At 57.1% G+C, this 16953-nt stretch overlaps 6 protein-coding genes across 6 annotated transcripts; 2 read left to right on the forward strand and 4 right to left on the reverse strand.

Moving 5' to 3' along the window:
• Positions 1–120: 120 nt before the first annotated feature.
• B0I36DRAFT_235601 (NRDE-2, necessary for RNA interference-domain-containing protein) lies at positions 121–3356 on the reverse strand (the record flags this gene model as incomplete). The annotated part of the gene is made up of 2 exons (XM_046149409.1): positions 121–676; positions 745–3356. The coding sequence occupies 2 exons, from the start codon at positions 3354–3356 to the stop codon at positions 121–123; spliced, it is 3168 nt and encodes a 1055-aa protein (XP_046019337.1).
• A 1047-nt stretch (positions 3357–4403) lies between these two features.
• Positions 4404–6699, forward strand: B0I36DRAFT_21332 (uncharacterized protein). Its single transcript, XM_046148944.1, has 3 exons — positions 4404–4666; positions 4733–4748; positions 4862–6699. The coding sequence occupies exons 1-3, from the start codon at positions 4605–4607 to the stop codon at positions 6470–6472; spliced, it is 1689 nt and encodes a 562-aa protein (XP_046019338.1). The 5' UTR covers positions 4404–4604; the 3' UTR covers positions 6473–6699.
• A 617-nt stretch (positions 6700–7316) lies between these two features.
• Positions 7317–10793, forward strand: B0I36DRAFT_380081 (chloride channel). The gene is made up of 4 exons (XM_046160802.1): positions 7317–7825; positions 7916–8304; positions 8368–10308; positions 10369–10793. Exons 1-4 carry the CDS (start codon positions 7594–7596, stop codon positions 10429–10431), a joined length of 2625 nt encoding a protein of 874 aa, XP_046019339.1. The 5' UTR covers positions 7317–7593; the 3' UTR covers positions 10432–10793.
• A 2-nt stretch (positions 10794–10795) lies between these two features.
• Positions 10796–12794, reverse strand: B0I36DRAFT_312516 (Sas10 C-terminal domain-containing protein). The gene has a single exon (XM_046152517.1). It carries the CDS (start codon positions 12310–12312, stop codon positions 10864–10866), a length of 1449 nt encoding a protein of 482 aa, XP_046019340.1. The 5' UTR covers positions 12313–12794; the 3' UTR covers positions 10796–10863.
• Positions 12795–13409: 615 nt separating this feature from the next.
• Positions 13410–14532, reverse strand: B0I36DRAFT_232745 (3-ketodihydrosphingosine reductase tsc-10; the record flags this gene model as incomplete). The annotated part of the gene is made up of 3 exons (XM_046149167.1): positions 13410–14201; positions 14298–14429; positions 14488–14532. 3 exons carry the CDS (start codon positions 14530–14532, stop codon positions 13410–13412), a joined length of 969 nt encoding a protein of 322 aa, XP_046019341.1.
• Positions 14533–15391: 859 nt separating this feature from the next.
• B0I36DRAFT_344902 (uncharacterized protein) lies at positions 15392–16610 on the reverse strand (the record flags this gene model as incomplete). Its single annotated transcript, XM_046156305.1, has 2 exons — positions 15392–15735; positions 15797–16610. 2 exons carry the CDS (start codon positions 16608–16610, stop codon positions 15392–15394), a joined length of 1158 nt encoding a protein of 385 aa, XP_046019342.1.
• Positions 16611–16953: the final 343 nt, after the last annotated feature.

The raw sequence follows: 16953 nt of genomic DNA on the forward strand, positions 1-16953 counted from the left end.
GGGGGGGATCTTCTAATCATATGGATCTGGTCTGATCTGCATTATGCGCTAACGGAGGACATCATATGGCGCTGATATCTGCATCCTAGAATAAAGTGGTGGCGTGCACACACAGAGACCTTAGCGACGTTGTCTCTTGTCGCGCTGTTGTTCTTTCCAGTGCGCCACAAAGTCCTCCATCTCCAAGTGTACCCGCATGCCCTTCTCTACCATGGTATTGTACACCGACTTCACCTCGGACGAATCAAGCTCGGAGACGAGCGTGAGGAAAGCCTCCATGTAGACGTCTTTCGACCACGGGCACCGTTGGAGGGCACGATGAAACACGCTCTTCGCCTTGCCTCTGAGAGCAGGATGCGAGTGACAAAACCGGATATATGCAGTCCATATCTGAGGATGGTGGCGACACTGGTTGCTATTCTCCAGTGCACGCTCAAACGCGGCGGCCGTCGAGTTGACGTTCCCCGCTCGTGCCTCGTATTGTATCAGGAATGCGCGCGTGCTGATGCAGTCGAGCACCGGCTGCGAGACTATTCCGTCGAGCTTGGACCGAACACGGTCATCCACGCTGAGTCGGGTTTCTCGCCAGGTATACAAAGCCTGGAAAATGGTGTTCTTTGGGAAGTAGTCGATATACTTGCCGAGATGCTCGCGCAGAAGTCCAAGGCGGCAAGGGCTGTTGCAGAGGTCAGTGTCTATGGCTATGCTGGTCATCGTTGGGTTCGAAACAGACGCAAAACCTACCCATGCGAAGCGTGGAAATACAGTAGCCTCGCCGAAGACTGCAGGAATGCTTCGTGATCTGCACCATCATGGCCGCTCCTGCGCCTAAGCTCTGTCGAAAAGGCATCGACACAAGCGAGAGCTGACCAGATGTCACCTTGTTGAGGAGCAGCCTGCTCTTTGCCACTTTGGGCCGTGAGGTAGCTCAGCAAGACCAGCGCCTCCGAGAAAGCAGCAGCATGCCGTAGGTTTCCTGCAGACAATAAGTAGTCCCGTCTTGATGTCATAGCTTGCCCAGCTTCATGAGCTCGAGCGACCAAGTCCTGGTCAGAAGCAGGGTCAATGTAGTTACCGCTGAACGTCAGGCACATCCTTAATACTTCCGCAGCCGCATCCGAGATCGGGGCAGTCTCCATTTTCATCCAGACGAGCCAGGTACTCAGGCGGACGCGGTCGTACTCCGATATGCTTGGCAGGGTAAGAGCAGCACTAGCGATGGTCCTGGCAGAAGTGGCATCCCCTTTGGCATGTTCTCGAGACGAATAGCCCAAGTACAGATCGGTATTCGTGGGATCATGCTTGAGGAGTGCCTTTGCCGTCTTCTTGTCGTCGGCGGCAGTCATCGCGCTGTTCAGAGCTAAATAGTATGACGCGAGCTGCGCCTCGCCAAGTTGGCGGACCAGCTGCTTGAGAATACCAACAACCCATACGGTCCTCTGGTCCGTGTTGTTCACCGGTTCGAGATATTTGAACCAGTCCGGATGTCCACACAAGACTTGAGGGCTTCTGGTCATACTTTGGAAATGCTGGGCAAAGTCGGGCATACGCCTGCCAACGTCTGCTGCTTGATCGACTTCTGGGGCGCCATCGTTATGGGTTCCCAAATGATCGCCGTTTGTCCGACGTAAAGGCCAGCCTGTTGTCAGGCCGTCCATAACGCCGAGATCGATTGCCGGAGGCAGACAGCAAAATGCAAGCAAAGCGTTGAACAGGACAGGTTTCACTTGGTGGGCCACGGCGCGCGGTAGCCATATAAGCAAGTCGTCAAAGTCAGCATACAGCACAACCCGGAACGGGTCGTCTTCCGCACCGTCATCAAGTGTACGCGCCGCGGAAGCGGCTGTGCGCATCCTCTGGCGTTCTGCAGCTGCCCAAGCTTTGTAGGCATCCCTGGTCGAAGGGGAAGATCTTGCTTCGAGTTGGACGGGTTCTGGGGGCTCATACTGAGTTGGGTCCTTTGCAAACGCTGCCCAGCCCATTGAGCCGGCCTCGCCGAACCTAGGCACTTCGCTATCCCAAAATACTTGGAGCTGTGCGTAGAGGTCTTCCGTTGAGCTCGCTGGTGGTCGACAGAATGTCAGTTCCAGAAAAGCTTGCCAGGCGGAACAGGCAAGTTCCACGAAGCCGGCATCGCTGACGAAGACTGTGGCATGCAGAAAGGTGGTAATAAGATGACAGCAGACCTCCGCTTGCTCCGGCAAGGGAGCCGATTCTAGTATGGCACTCTGCAGATACTTAATGCGAGAAATGTACCGCTGCTTGATGTCATCGTATCGAAAAGTCGATATATCCGCTTGCCGATATGCCATCTGTGCCTCCCAAAGTCTTTGGCTACTCGGATAGGCCTCCAGAGTCTCCTCCCAGCGTCGGATCGCCACGGCTCTGTCCCATATCTTGGCGCCCTCGGCCATGAGCTTCAACTGTACCTTTTCCCGCTGCTCGGCGCTTTCGGCATGCTTGAGGGCCTTTTCCAGCAAGGAAAGTTTGACATCTGCGAAACTCTTGATCTCGGCAGGTGTGGGGTGCTGTGCATCACGCGCGACATGTCTGAGGAGCACATCTTGGTGGTCGACTAGCTCATGCCAGGCCTGCATATCAGATGGAGTCTCTTTGACCTTTCTGCCAAGCTCGACGGAGCGCAGAGTGACGGGGTCATCGTTATAGTCCTGCATCTCCAAGTCTGAGTGGTCATCTTTGTCAACATCATCTATCTCAGATCCCGCTTCGCCGTGAAGTAGTCGATATATCGGAGTCTCGTCGGCATGGCGCGACTCTGATGCGTTCGGGCCAATCTCATCACTGCGTCCGCCTGAGGTCCGGAGCGACAGATAGTCAGCACTAGCCGACACATCTTGAGCGCGAGCCTGGCGCACGCGGACTGGCCGTGTACCGGCAAGCCCGCTCAGAGCGCGGAAGGTCTTGCGATCAGCGCTGAGGATCCGACCCTTCTCGCGGTGGCCACGGAAGAAGAACTCGGTGCGGGTGCCTGTCCGCTCAAACCGGATGAAGTCGTCGGCACCGAGGACGCGGCCAGCACCATAGCGATAGTAGTCGGGAACCTCGCGAGAGTTGTTGGAGCCATAGCGTCGTATGAGCGCATCACCGCGCTTGTCCACCACGTATCCCTCGTCCTGTGGACGGCCACGCGCGGGGAGGTGCTGTTGGTGTGTCTGTGGTGGAGGTCTGACTTTCGCTGCCTGGGAGACAGGCTTGTGCACATCTGCACGTCTGGCGGTCCTTACATGCGGTGAACTGTCCGCCTCTGCCTGGGGTTGATCTGCCCGAGCCTTGAAGGAGAACTTGGGGACCGGCTTGGACGGTGCCTTGTGGGACCGCGCCTCATCTCGAGGCATGACGGCGTCTCAAGCTATTGCCGCAACCAGGAGTGCATTTTTGTGATTGACGAGTCGGACAGGCTGTCAACGCGCCCCTTTGTGCGAAGCGGTCCTCGCATCCGACGCTCAAACGTGGATGAGGCAAGAGGTAATGTCGATGTTGCGAATTGAATGGCCTCGGTGGATCCCCAGTGCGACAACCAGCAAGGCGTGGTTGAGTGCGAGCCCCACTGTACCACACTGGAGTCTCAACGTGTAAGTCTCCGGTCTTCAAGGCTGACTCCAGCCCTCCATACCATGAAATACAGGAATTATTAGGCCTGGTACTCAGAGGTACCTTTTTTTCACCATTGCAGACTTCAACATTGCCGAAGCTCCAGTTCCTGTGTGTTGTTTTCAGAAACGCCTATGTCATCATGGTACTTCGTCTCCAGTATTCACAAGCGTACTCGTAGGTTGTCGTTGGTCCACAGGGGACATTGATGAAGGTTATCTTCAAAATGTGCGGTGTATATGGGGAACTTAATTATAATACCCGCTTGCTTCGGTCCAAGCTGTCCCTGTGTGCTTGAGCTGCCGGGCGAACTTTTGCTCTTCCTCAAGCAAGTAGTGGTCTCTGTTAACAACACCGACGGAAGGCTACAAAGCCTCGTACGGCACGTCCCGAACATTCACCAAAGCTTGTGCCCCTCCTTTCGCGACCAATATTTGTGTCCCGCCATGAGCAGGTTGTCGGTGTTCCAATAACCCTGGATATGATAATAGTACATAAGTTGTGAGAATAATGACATGGGAATCTCTGTCTCTTCCTGGAAGTTTCTAGATTGGCCAAATCGGGACCATGGTCTGGTCGGGTGTGTGTGTGTGAGACGTCTTCTTCTGTGTCTTGATATATCCAGCATGCCCGCCGTAGTCTCGTGCGGAGAGAGACTTCAATTACACGTCGTGGCGTGGCCCGAGCCGAAGAGCCTCCAGGATGCCCGCATTGCGACCAGGGGTCTCGGGAACGTATTTCACCCCGACCAATCTCTTCCTCTTGGAACCTGCCCAGCGTCATTCTGCTGCCACGGCTTTGCGCATGTGCAACTTCGCCTGTACTGGACATGCAGAGACGTCCTGTTGCACGTCAGCCGCATATGCACATCGCGGCCAACCTGTCCCTTGCATTTGCTGACCCATTAGACAGCCTGCCCTCCGCATACTGGGTCCGCGTCAGCGAAAGCAGGCCAAGACCCCCGGCCAATCTGGTGTGCATACAGCCTCCCTATGGCTCCAAAGAGGCAACAGAAGGACACGCCGGGAATCAGGAGTGGCTGCCTCATTTGCAAGTAAGCATAACTCAGTCAGCACGGGACTGCGGGGCATTCAGATCTGACGAAAGAGTTGCATTCTAGGAGGCGGAAAACAAAGGTACAGTTGTACTCTTGCCACTTAACCCACTCCTCAGGGGGTCTGGCACGCCCTTGATCTAGGTCACTCTTCCTTTTCTGGACCAAGCTGACTTTCCTTTATGTATTCCCTAGGCTGACGAGAAGGAACCGTATTGTCTACGGTGTACCACGACTCGTCTCCTTTCGGGCAGTCAACCCATTCCTGGTTCCCAACGCCCTACGCCACCACCAAGACCAAAACCACTTGCTGAAACTGCAACTGACCCACAGCAATGCTACGAATCTGTACCGAAACGTGGTCATCTTGGAGTTCCTGGTCATCATATCCTATGGACGCCTGCCCTCATCACCTCGAGCTCTCAGCAAGCTCTATACCTAGACGTGTTCCGTTACAAGGTAGCCCCGAGCTTTCCAGACCGCAAGTTTTGGACCCGCATCGTCCAGCGCGAAGCCATCTATGATGAGAGCATTCGTGACAGTGTCGTCGCCCTTGGCGCGCTGTGGCTGGCGCGGGAACGTGAGCGGGAACGGAGCACCCGAGTGAGGCTTGTTCAAGGTGGCAAGAGCGACACGCTCCCCTGCTGCGATTTGAATATGGATGTGAACTCCCACGAGGCTTCAAGGCATCATGCCCGTGCAATGGCTACCTTCCGCAAACGCCTTATAGACCATGGTCGCACGGTCGCCTCCAGGAGCATCTTCATCGCGACATACCTCTTTGTCATATATGAACAGATTCAAGGCAATGGCGCAGAAGCCGACCGGCTGCTCATTTACAGCATGAGCCTGATGTATCAACACCTGGCAGTGTTCAAGGCCAATGAGCAGGAATGTCCCAAGCTCTCCTCAGCGCTCGCTGCGAAGCTCGACGACGACGGCTTAGCTGAAGCCGAGAGGTGCTTTACGCACTTGGCACTGGTGAACCCCAGCGGGCAGCGGATATCCTCCGGGGAGGCAGCTTCCAGAGAACTTGCAAGCCACATCATCACTGCAGTCTTGCCTGACCCTGGCTGGCCGACCGATGTTCTCCTTATGGAATGGGATTTATTCCTTACCCGCGCGGGAATATGGGTTTTCCGGCTCGCCCCCGAGGCGCTTTTCACGGAACGCGACTTTGTCGACGGAAGACCTGAGCTTTCCCGGGCCATAAACATAGGTCAGAAGGCTTGGAAGTCGATATTTGAAGCCAGAATCGCCATGGAAGAATGTGCTTCAAGTCGAGCGGCACTGAACTCGGCCCTGGCGAACGCGCTGATGCTGTACATTTGCTGGAATTGTGTATTCGACCATACTGAAATGGCGTGGGATGCGTACACTGCAGACATCAAGGCCGTGATGGACCTTTTGGAAAGAGCCGAAGGCCAGCCTCTGCAGCCCCAGCATGAGAGCCTCCGCATCCCAACACCACACCCGCTCTACTTCATCTTGCAAAAGTGCCGGATCTTCGAGGCCAGGCAGCGCGCACTGCGGATGATGCGGCGTGCCGTGAAAGCCGAGGCGAGCTGGCACACGAGGATCATGCTTGAGGCCTGTGAAGCCCACATTGCACAGGAAGAGAGTGGCCGGGATGCGCGCACCGGCATCATTCCTGCGCCAAAGCGGTTATTGTGGACGACATATTCATGGGACGATGGAGGCACACGGCTTGCCCTTACCTTGACGGCAGCAGTGCCCGGCGCAGACGGGAAACGAGCAACAAAGACGATTCACCTCCAGCCAAGTCAGCTCAATGGCACAACGTAGCTAGTCGTCGGCTTTGTAACATGATGGCTGGACACAAAAATCAGCTCTGAGACGGACGCAAGGAACTGCTTCGTCCACGTGGTCTGGAACGTACCTTGCCAAAGTAAGCACAGTACAAAGCATCGCGAATGTGTATCAATCTGGTAATCCCTTGACACATCGCTTGCATACTCGAGATGTCAAACCTGCATATTCTTGCACTCCAGTACTATGGGTAAAGAGGGGTGCTGGCGGTGACAGAAACCACGCATCCCGCCCACTCTGTTAGTGGATGCGGCTTGCAAGTGACTGGGTTCAGCAGACGGTGTGTGGTGCTGTGCTGCATGAAGACCCGCGAGGACCCCGGAAACCTTAAGCAAGAGGCCTGCGCCCTCGTGACAGAACGACGTCACTGGCTTTTAGGCTCCGGCCCGACGTGCCAAGTGCCGTGATATAGCGCCCCCCCCCAAGATGTCAGATAGCTCGCTTGTGCCTACCGTTCCATCTAGCGCCCGTGCCTTTCCCATCCGTGCCTGCATGGCAAAGTTGGGCGACCACTTGAATCCAGGGTCCTGCTGCTGCTGCTGCTGCTGCTGCTGCTGCTGCTTGTCGCTGTGCTGGTGCATCTGATACTGGTTGGGCAATGTTGTTTGTGGCGGGGGAGGAGAGAGGCTCTGTGTACAAATAGAGGACACGCGTGGGTGCTTGCTTGGCGGCCCCCCCCTTTGCGCGTCATGGGGGCTTTGTGGTTGGTGGTGCACCACCGCCTTGCAGCTGTCGTGCTGTGCTGGTCAGACAAAAGCCAGCCATGTGACAGTAGATCACCGGGCCTTGGGAGGGCGCAACCCGTCCATGAGCCCTCCGGCCGCTGCTTCTTCCTGATAGCATGCCAACGCGATCGACAGATTCGATTGTCGACTCGCGGCTTGCATCCTCCTTTCATCCGTGAACCTGCCTCTCTCGCTTGCGGCTTTCTTATCGCAGCACCCATGACCTGCACATAGCACCTCCCCTCGTCTGTGCGTGACCCCTGGCGCCCACAACGCTCTTTATCTCTCCTCTGGCCTGCCGTCCCACAATCACACGGCACCCGACACACGATCCTCCTCGTCACGACACACGCAGTCGCCGTCACTGCAGCCATGGCCGACAACGGCTCGGGCCTCAACGCCCCGGACTCGCTCGAGTCCTCCCAGCTTCTCACCGGCGGTCCTCCTTCGCCCACCCTCCGCCGCCATCACGCGCGCCGAAGTCGAAGACCCTCGTTCTCGGGCGAGCTTCCAGATGAGCGCACGTCGCTGCTGCGTCCAGCCCGCTCGCGGATGCGCATACACAGCCCTGGCCGGCAATCGACCAAGCAGCACAGCTTCGTTGGTAAGCTCTTATCCGTCTCCCTTCTGGACTATGCTTGTATCCCCGATCCATGGACGGCTGGCTAATCTTGTGTGGTTACTCGAGCAACAGGCGAAACTGGCTATGGTACACGCCACCACAGCCGCGCCCCATCATTTGGCCAGCGCCTGATCGATGCTCTGGCTGATCACCAGCATGATCCCCTCACCGAGTCCAAGACGAGCGTCTTTGCAGACGACCGCCTCTGGTACGACCAGTTTACGTCAACCGACTGGGTCCACGATAGCATCGCGGATGCTTATCGGGTCAAGCAGCTGCGCAACCGCAAGGATTTTTGGGGCAGGCTCATCGTTCTCTTCGATGGAGCTCAGGGCTGGATCCTGAGTGCTGTTGTTGGCTTCTGCGTCGCCGTCATTGCCTACTGTGTCAACATTGCAGAAGGAACCGTGTTCGACTTCAAGGACGGATATTGTTCCACCAACTGGACATTTAGAGAAAGGGTAGGAGCGCCGAAACCCCCTGGATCAGATATTCGCGTCTCCTCACACTGACACGTGCTGCAGGTTTGCTGCCCTCATGGTCCCTGCACCGCCTGGCGCCCATGGTCTGAAGTCCTTGGTGGCAGCGGAGTTGGTGCAGACTGGATCGAGTTCGTCGTCTATCTCTTCGCGGTCCTCATCTTCTCCATCGCCGCGTGTCTCATGACCCTCACTACCAAGACGATCGTCCCCTCCGCGTACCGTATGTCGACATTCGACGAGAACCTCGCGGCTGAACAATACTCGGACAACGACGATGACGATGGGACCGGTCCCAGGCAGCCGGTACAGGAGGAGGTCGCAGCCCCTATGGTGTACTACTCTGCCGCTGGTAGTGGTGTCGCTGAGGTCCGTGTCATCCTCAGTGGGTTTGTTCTCCACGGCTTCCTTGGTGCAAGGACTCTACTCATCAAGTCTGCCGGCCTGATCTTGAGTGTTGCCTCTGGTCTGAGCATCGGCAAGGAGGGCCCTTTTGTGCACATCGCCACCTGTGTGGGAAACATTGCGTGTCGCATGTTCTCCAAGTATGACAATAACGATGGCAAGAGGCGCGAGGTCCTATCCGCAGCGGCAGCTGCGGGCGTCGTGGTGGCCTTTGGCGCTCCTCTCGGGGGTGTCTTATTTGGCCTAGAGGAGGTTGCCTACTATTTTCCGGCAAAGACCCTTTTCCGGACTTTCTTTTGCTGCATCGTTGCTGCCCTGTCGCTCAAGTTTCTCGATCCCTACGGTACGGGCAAGGTGGTCATCTTCGAAGTGCGGTACAAAATCGATTGGGAGTGGTTCGAGCTGGCTGGTTTCATTCTTGTCGGTGTTCTTGGTGGTGCTGCCGGAGCCTTCTTCATCAAGGCCTCCCGGGCCTGGGCCCAGAGCTTCCGCAAGATCGCCCTGATCAAGAAGTATCCCCTCCTCGAAGTCGTACTGGTCGCCATTGTCACAGTCCTGATCGGATACTGGAACACTCTCACGCGGCTTCCCGTGGCCAAACTGCTTCTCAACCTTGCAGCGCCATGCAATGATGAGACCAGGGACGATACGCTTGGTCTATGTGCGGAAGAGATTGGCGACATCCCCCCGATCATCCGCACCTTGGTCTTCGCTTTCCTAGTGAAGGGTTTCCTCACCACAATCACTTTTGGCATCAAGGTTCCCGCCGGCATCTATGTGCCGTCCATGGTCGTTGGCGGCTTGATGGGCCGAATCATTGGTCACCTTGTCCAGTGGCTGGTCCTGCAATATCCAACTGCAGGCATTTTTGGCGAGTGCGCACTCCTTCAAGACTCAAGCTGTGTACAGCCAGGCGTGTACGCGCTCATTGCAGCTGGCTCGACCATGTGCGGTGTCACGCGGCTGTCGGTGACTCTGGCCGTCATTCTCTTTGAGCTGACAGGCAGTCTCGACTACGTGCTTCCGTTTTCTCTTGCAATTCTTGTTGCGAAATGGACCGCCGATGCTCTCGAACCGCTCAGCGTTTATGACCTCTTGACGCAGATGAACTCGTACCCATACTTGGACAACAAACACAAGCCCATGTTCACTTCTGATCTTGCCGACATCGTGCCGAGGGTTCGCAGAGAGCGCGTGATCGATATTTCGAGCTCCCCTCTCGTTCCCGCAACCGAGCTGAGAGCGAAGCTCGAGCTGCTCCAGCGAGCCGGAGAGCTGGACGGTGGCCTGCCCATCATCCGGAATGATATCTTGGTCGGCCTGATCCCAGCACCTGATCTCGAGTACGCGCTCGACCGCTTGAAAGACGAGGCGAACGATCGTTGCCTGATGGCCGATGTGCCTAGTATTGATGACGACGACGATAACGCCGTAGAGGAGCCTACAGACTTCACGCCATATATCGACCCTGCGCCCGTCGCACTCGACATCAAGTCCCCCATGGACTTGGTGTATGAATGCTTTGCAAAGCTTGGGCTGCGCTATATCTGCATTCTCAAGAATGGTCGTTATGCGGGCATGGTAAGTGGCTTTCTACTGAACGTTTTGTGGAGACATTGTTGCCGCTAACACCCATTATAGACGCACAAGAAACGGTTTGTAAGATATATCCGCGATCTCGAGGAGAAAGAGCACTCTCATTAGTCGACGTGTGAGGTCTCATGCATTTTGGGCCCCAGGGCTTGCCACAGCGAGCGTGGTGAAGGGACATGTCTACGCCTGTCTAGATTGTCTGCGGGATGAGCATGGAGTGCGACACCTGACTTTCTTCGTGTCTTCTGTTTTCTGTTCATTTCTGGCGTTTAGTTACTTTATTTGCATCGTCGTTACGGGCACTCAACTGTAATCATCTGATCAAAGATGAGCTGGGGGTGTGGCAATAATCTCATTTACTGGCGCGGTCTCGGGAACATTGCATCTCTTTCCCCCTTTTCAGCATAGCATTTCTAGCCCACAGGCATTCTCACGGCATGAATAAGACTGATGACAAATTATCGGCCAATGCCAAATGGGCTGCATCAATATATTGGAATGTACCCAGCGAATATGTACACAAGTGCCGCCAAACTAACAGCTCTATAACTTGACACTCTTGATGAGGCCAGACTTGATACCCGTCAGCTCTCCGCCGTACCCACCCTTGCCTTCGCCACCGCTGTACACGGCCTTCATACTCTTGAGCTTCTTCTGCTTGTCGGCGTACATCTTGCGCTTCTTGACACGCGGGTTGCGGTTGTCCTTGTTGCGCTTGGGCGCAAGACCCTTGTTCTTCTCGATAGCGTAGGTGATCTTGCGCTTGCCATCGGCGTCGACCGTCTCGGTCTCGACGATGCGGTCCGTCACCGAGGCCGCAGCCAGCGCCTCCTTGCGCGCCGCCTTGTCCTCCTTCTTTCGCGACGTCCGCGCGGCAACCATGTCGTAGTACTCGTCCTCGTCCTCGCGGATCGCGGCCGCCGCCTTCTTCTGCTCCGCCTCGTCGTCCTCGTCGTCGGATGCGCCGCTCCCGAGCTCTGCGCCCTTGCCCAGCTTGAGGCCGCGCTTCTCGGCCTCGGCGTTGAGCCGCAGCTGCCTGTCCTTGAGGCGCTCCCGGTAGGGGAGGTCCATGTCGCCTCCGGCGTCGCGGCCCGCGCCGGCGCGGCGGTTGGCCTTTTGCACAATCTGCGAGGTGTAGAAGCGCAGGGACTTCTTGCGGGCCGCCTTTTCGGCGGCGGCGCGGGCGTCGAGGACTTCCTCCTCGCCGAAGTCCGAATTGTTGCCGTTGTTTTCGCTGTCGTTTTCGTCGTCATCCTGCGCGATGGCGGTGGCAGAGGAAGATGACTTCGCCTGCTTCTTCTTCTTCTGCTGGGTGGCCGCGACGAGGTTGTCGAGCTCGGCCAGGGACGCCTCGAGGGCCTTGGCCTTGCGGTCTGCCTTGGCCTGCCGCTTCGTGGTGGTCTTCTTCTTGGGCTGGGCGGCGAGGTCTCCAAATGCGGCTGCGGCGGCGTGCTGTCCGTCATCGTTGTCGAGGTCGGACACCATGTCCTCCTCATCAGGTGGCGACAGCGGCGCCTTTTGAGATGTGGACTGCAGCGGCTCTACCTTCTTCCATGCCTCACGGCACTCGAGCAGCGTCGCCATGACCTCGTGGTCGCGCAGCTCCGCGGGGCTGAGCGGTTTGGCCTCGCCATCGGCATCGCGGGACGGCGCGGTCAGCGTCGCAAAGTACATGGCCAGGCTGGCGACATAGCAGCCCAGGATCCGGTACTTGACGACGGCGAGGGACCTCGAGTCCTGGCCCTCGGCCTCCCTCTGCAGCGTCACTAGCAGCGGCTGCAGCTCGAGCAGCGTGTCGGCCATGTAGTCGAGCTCCGGGTACATGTTCTGCAGCAGCCTGTACCGCTCGTCGGCGGGCATGTCGGCCGGGATCTCGACATCCTTGAGCACCTCGGTGACGACGGCGGCGTCGTCGTCCTTCTCATCCGCGTCCTCGCCGGCGCCGCCCGCCGCCAGCCACTCGTCCTCGTTGAAGAAGTCCTCCTCGGACATCTTGGCGAGCTTCTTCTTCTGCAGCCGCCGCGCCTCCTGCTCCTCCTCTAGCGCGTCCGCCTCGGTCTCTATCGCGTCGTTGTTGTAGTATTCCTTGCGCGAGGACCCCCACCAGCCTGCGTCGCCTTCTTCCTCCTCCTCCTGTTCGTCATTGCGGCCGGCCTTCTTGTTCTTGCCTGACGCAGCGGCGGCGGCGGCCGACTTCCGCTTCCCCCTCGAGGCATAGTCGTCATCCTCTTCTTCCTCGTCATCCGAGTTGTCGTCGTACGCAAGCACCTCGTCGTCGGATTGCTCCAGAAAGTCCTCCTCCTCCTGCTGGCGCTTCTGCTTCTTGCTCTGCGGGGCGTCGTCGAACAGGATCTGGTCCTGGTCCTCCTCCCTGTCGAGGAAGTACCGCTCCTGGTCGTCGGCGATGTCCTTGTAGGACGTGATCGGCCCTAGGCGGGCATCTTTCGGGTCGTACTCGCGTGGGCCGCCGCCGCCGCTGCCCTTGGGCTGGCTGGACACCTTTCTCTTCTTGGCCATGGCTTGGTGTAAGCTGGGTGGCCCTCTCAGTCGGGTACTGAAACAAAGAGGTTTGCTGGACTGTAGTAGCTTGCGGGCTCAGTTGCGTATTGTGGCGATGGAGAGTCTTTCCGAACGGTGTCGTTGAAGATTACTTGGTGCAGGACCTCCACCGGGGCCGTGGTTAACACGGCTTGCGGGCAAGGCGCATTTGCAGCAGCTCGACCTGGGCTCCAAGTTTCTGGGATTTTTTTCTTATCAGGTCTTTATCGGGTGTCAAGCCAGCTGCCCCACTGGTTGGAAGAGTGGGTCCGGTCCACGAACAGGGGTCCAAAGTCCCCACCTGCAATAGCTGAGATGGAAAGCACTTGCAGTAATTACAGGTCTACTCAAGGACTGTATGGACGTTGTTGTGCGATTCACTATGAAGTTCGCCGCTCCATCGTCCTCGTTTCGAGTGCGAAAGGTGTCGAGTAGTAATTGACGTTTTATCTCTGGCTGGTACATCGTGAAAATAACTTCTTCGCTCACTCAGGCAGTCTCAGTGTAACGCGGGCCGACTCTATTCTACTCAGATACATGCCTTCAAACACTCAGGCTGTTTTAGTGTAACTCGCAGGATGCCCATTGTCCCTCGCAAACTTCCTGATCTTGCCAAAGATATCTGGCAGAGCAAAGATCCAGATGAAAGGGACTATGGCGCCCATGATGGTGTCCACGACCCAGTTGTTGCGTGGCTGGCCACCTTGCGCACCCCAACGCAAAAAAGCACCTGGGAAGAATCCTACCGTCACGCTGTAGTGACCCTTCTCTAGGCCCGCAATGGCTCTGGTGGCAACCTCCTCCGGGGTCAGCCGCGGGTCTCCGTCCTCGATCATCTGGGTGATCTTGGGCTTTGTCAGCTCCTCCCTCTCGAAGCCCGGCGAGAGAATCGTGCCAGGGTACACAATGTGCACCTTGACGTTCTGCGGGTAGGCCTCGACTTCCTGCACCAGCGTGTCCGCCAAGCCACGCATAGCTGCTTTCGTCGGGGTGTAGTTTCCATAGCCAAGCGTGGGAAAGAACGCCACGACGGAGGCCGTGAAAATGAAGTGCTTCGGCTCGGGCAAGACGGGCGCGTCGGGAGCGCACCACTGGCGGAGGGTTGCGTGAGCGAGCTCGGCGCTGCCCCAAAAGTTGACGTCCATCTCAGCCCGCTTGACGGACATGGGGCTCTCGGCCCAAAAGCCCGGGGTCGACATGCCGGCCGTGCACCAGACAATGTCAATGGCCTTTCCATTGTTCCATTTCACAGCCTGCTCGAGCAGCGGCTGCGCGTAATCGGGCTTGGAGACGTCGGCGGAGATGAAGTGGAAGCGTTGCGTCTGCGGGTTTCGCGCCGCGGCCTGAAAAAAACACAAACCGTCAGTCATGTGGTCCACAGTAGCGGTTCATTGAGGCATTTGGTCTTTGTGAAATCGGTACACTCGCGAGGTACGCACCTTGATGTCCGCAATCGCCTGCTCAAGCTTGCCCACACTCCGGGACACGATGATAACGTTGGCACCCTTTGCGGAAAACTGGATGGCTGCACTTCTGCCCAAACCCTCCGAAGCGCCAGTGATGAGCACCGTCTAGCCACACCAGTCTGTATTAGCGAGGGCCAATTGCTGTTGGAGGTTCTTAGCATACCTTGCCATCCACAGGCAGCTGGTTGGAGCTCGAGAAGATGCCCATTGCGACGACAGAGACGAGGGCGACAAGTCCGGCGACGAAGATCCAAGCGAAGCTAGGCACCGTGTCCATGAGCATGAAGTTCTAGCAGACTGCGACGGCGCTGGTCAGCAGTCCTAGTGGCCGTGGGAGATTGTAGTTATTGCGGTTCGGCGGACGGTGGCGTAAGCACCGAGGACCCTGAGAGCTGCAGGCAGGAGGCAAGTGGGTCACCACTAATTAATGGATAGCGTCAAACTTCCTAAAGGTTGTTAACCACCAGAACGGAACAGTCTTAGCAGCCTACAAACACTCCCAGAATTTGAAAGCGAGACAGAGCTCTAAGGACTAGCCTTTGTGGCATGACACCTCGCGGTGTTCTTGGACAAGCTAGTGAAAGATCGAAGCCATCCATCCATCTTCAGATCCGACTCATATTCAGGGGCTCTGCCAAGGCATCATAATGCAGGTACCAGCCGCGGCAATTGCAACTGGCCGAAGCTGAGCAACTTGTCTGAAGGCGCAGTCACCGATTCCAGCCAATTTAACATAGATCTCATACAATAGGAAGCACGTGTGCTCCGGGGAGGGAGAGCCGTAGACAAGGCTGCAGCTGCCGCTCAAGTCAAAGATGGTATCTTCCGCCAATTTGGCACAGTTACGAGATTGGCCACGAAACGTGGAGTACGAGAAGCTGATCTTCATTGGAAGAACAGGTTGCCTTCATTAATCTCCGAGACTCGATTTGCTTCCGCAAGTCTCGGCTTATACTCCAGTTGGCGCATATATGCTATGGCGTGACCTATCCCAAGTGGTCGCCCTCGAACTTCATTCGCCATCAGATCGACCCAAAGAAGGCTTTGAGATCGAGTGACACCTCTTCCTAATGCGGCTCATGCTCGTCCATGACTGCTGGCGGCGGGCCTTGTTGGTGGTGCTGGCTGCTGATGTCCAATTCTTCATTCACTGCGTCTTCGTACTGACAGATGGCGAAAGCTAATTGCCGAGCAGCAGCCTCGACCATGTGCATATGCCTCGTCTTCTTGTCGGCACCTCGCACCTCGGCCATTGCTCTTTCTACGGTGAAACGCACGACTGGGTCTGCAGAAGCGGGCAGAGAGGCGAAGTTGAAATGCGACATGGCTGATGTCGGTACAGCCGCCGGCATATGGAATGCGCCATCATTGGCCAACACAGGTTGGCCGTGTACCTGAGGGTTGCGTGTCTCTGTGGGCGGGTACGGGATTAGCAAGCTTCAACGCCCTGGGCCGAGAAGTGATATACATACCATGAAACGAGCATCTCGCCCCAGAAGCATTGAACCAGCAGTTCGCACAGCTTCCGCACATTTGGCCATCTACAATGACACAGCTATTCCAGGGGCCGTGGCCTTTGTGGCAGTTCTTGCAGGGCACCGGCGCAAGCTCTCCGGCAATGTGCGCAAAGAGGGCTTCAACGTTGCTCCGCCGGCCGAGGTTGAGTGCTTGTTCGGGCCGCCGCTGCTGCGCGAGGCGCATGCCAGGCTCGCGCGCTAGTCGTTTCGCAAGTGCGCTCTCGACCACTACACTCTGATACCCCGACTGATGGGCAAAATCCTCTGTGGAGTGCCCAGCCGTATCCAAATGTGTGCTGGTCAGATCTGGGTGCTCGTTGGGATTCTGTACGCTGCTTGCGAGTATGCTGGCTGCAGTCAGGTCCAGCTGCTGCTGTTGCTGCTGTTGGTGTTGATGTTCCTGCTCTGCCACTGCTGCAGCTGCCGCTTGCTGTTGTTGTTGTTCGTGATGCGCTGCAGCCGCGGCCGCGGCCGCAGCAGCAGCTTCGGGGTCAAAGTCCGCATGATGATCATGGTGGTATTTGGGCTCGTGGTCCTCAGGCTGCACATGGAGCTGGGGGTCGTGCTGCTGCTGCTGGTCTCCCTGATCGACAACCTGATCGTCGTCGGCGAGGTGGTGTTCTACATCGTCGACGAGATCGTCCACGCCGTGGTCCTCGAGCGCAGGGTCGACGACGTCAGAGGTGTTGGGCCGACGGATCTGGCGAGCGCGAGGTTTTGTGACTTTGCTGACGCGCCCGCCGCGGGTTGACTGCAGCATTCCCTTCATGACTGCGAGCTGACGCGCGGGAGGTTATTCGCCTGCTGGCAGGCAGTTGGTAAGAAGGTGCTGTGAAACCAGCTGTCGGCAGCTGATGGGGGGCCTTGCATCCCAGAGAACCGCGCGCGGACGGCAGCGACGGAAAATCTGGTGTTGACAAAGCTCCTCCGTGGCGCACGGACCACGGCTTCCCCACGCGCCATCTCCAGTCCGTAGCTCCACTCGCTGGCCTTCGCGGCAACCGTCGTCATGCCCTCAAGTTGCATTCCATGATGGTTTGCCAGCTGCTGTCAAGGGCCTTTGCGGGTGTTTGTTGGTCAAAGCCAAGTTGAGGGACCGTTGACTCTCCTGT

The sequence above is a fragment of the Microdochium trichocladiopsis genome (assembly GCF_020744255.1).
Source record: "Microdochium trichocladiopsis strain MPI-CAGE-CH-0230 chromosome Unknown B0I36scaffold_1, whole genome shotgun sequence".
NCBI lineage: Eukaryota > Fungi > Ascomycota > Sordariomycetes > Xylariales > Microdochiaceae > Microdochium > Microdochium trichocladiopsis.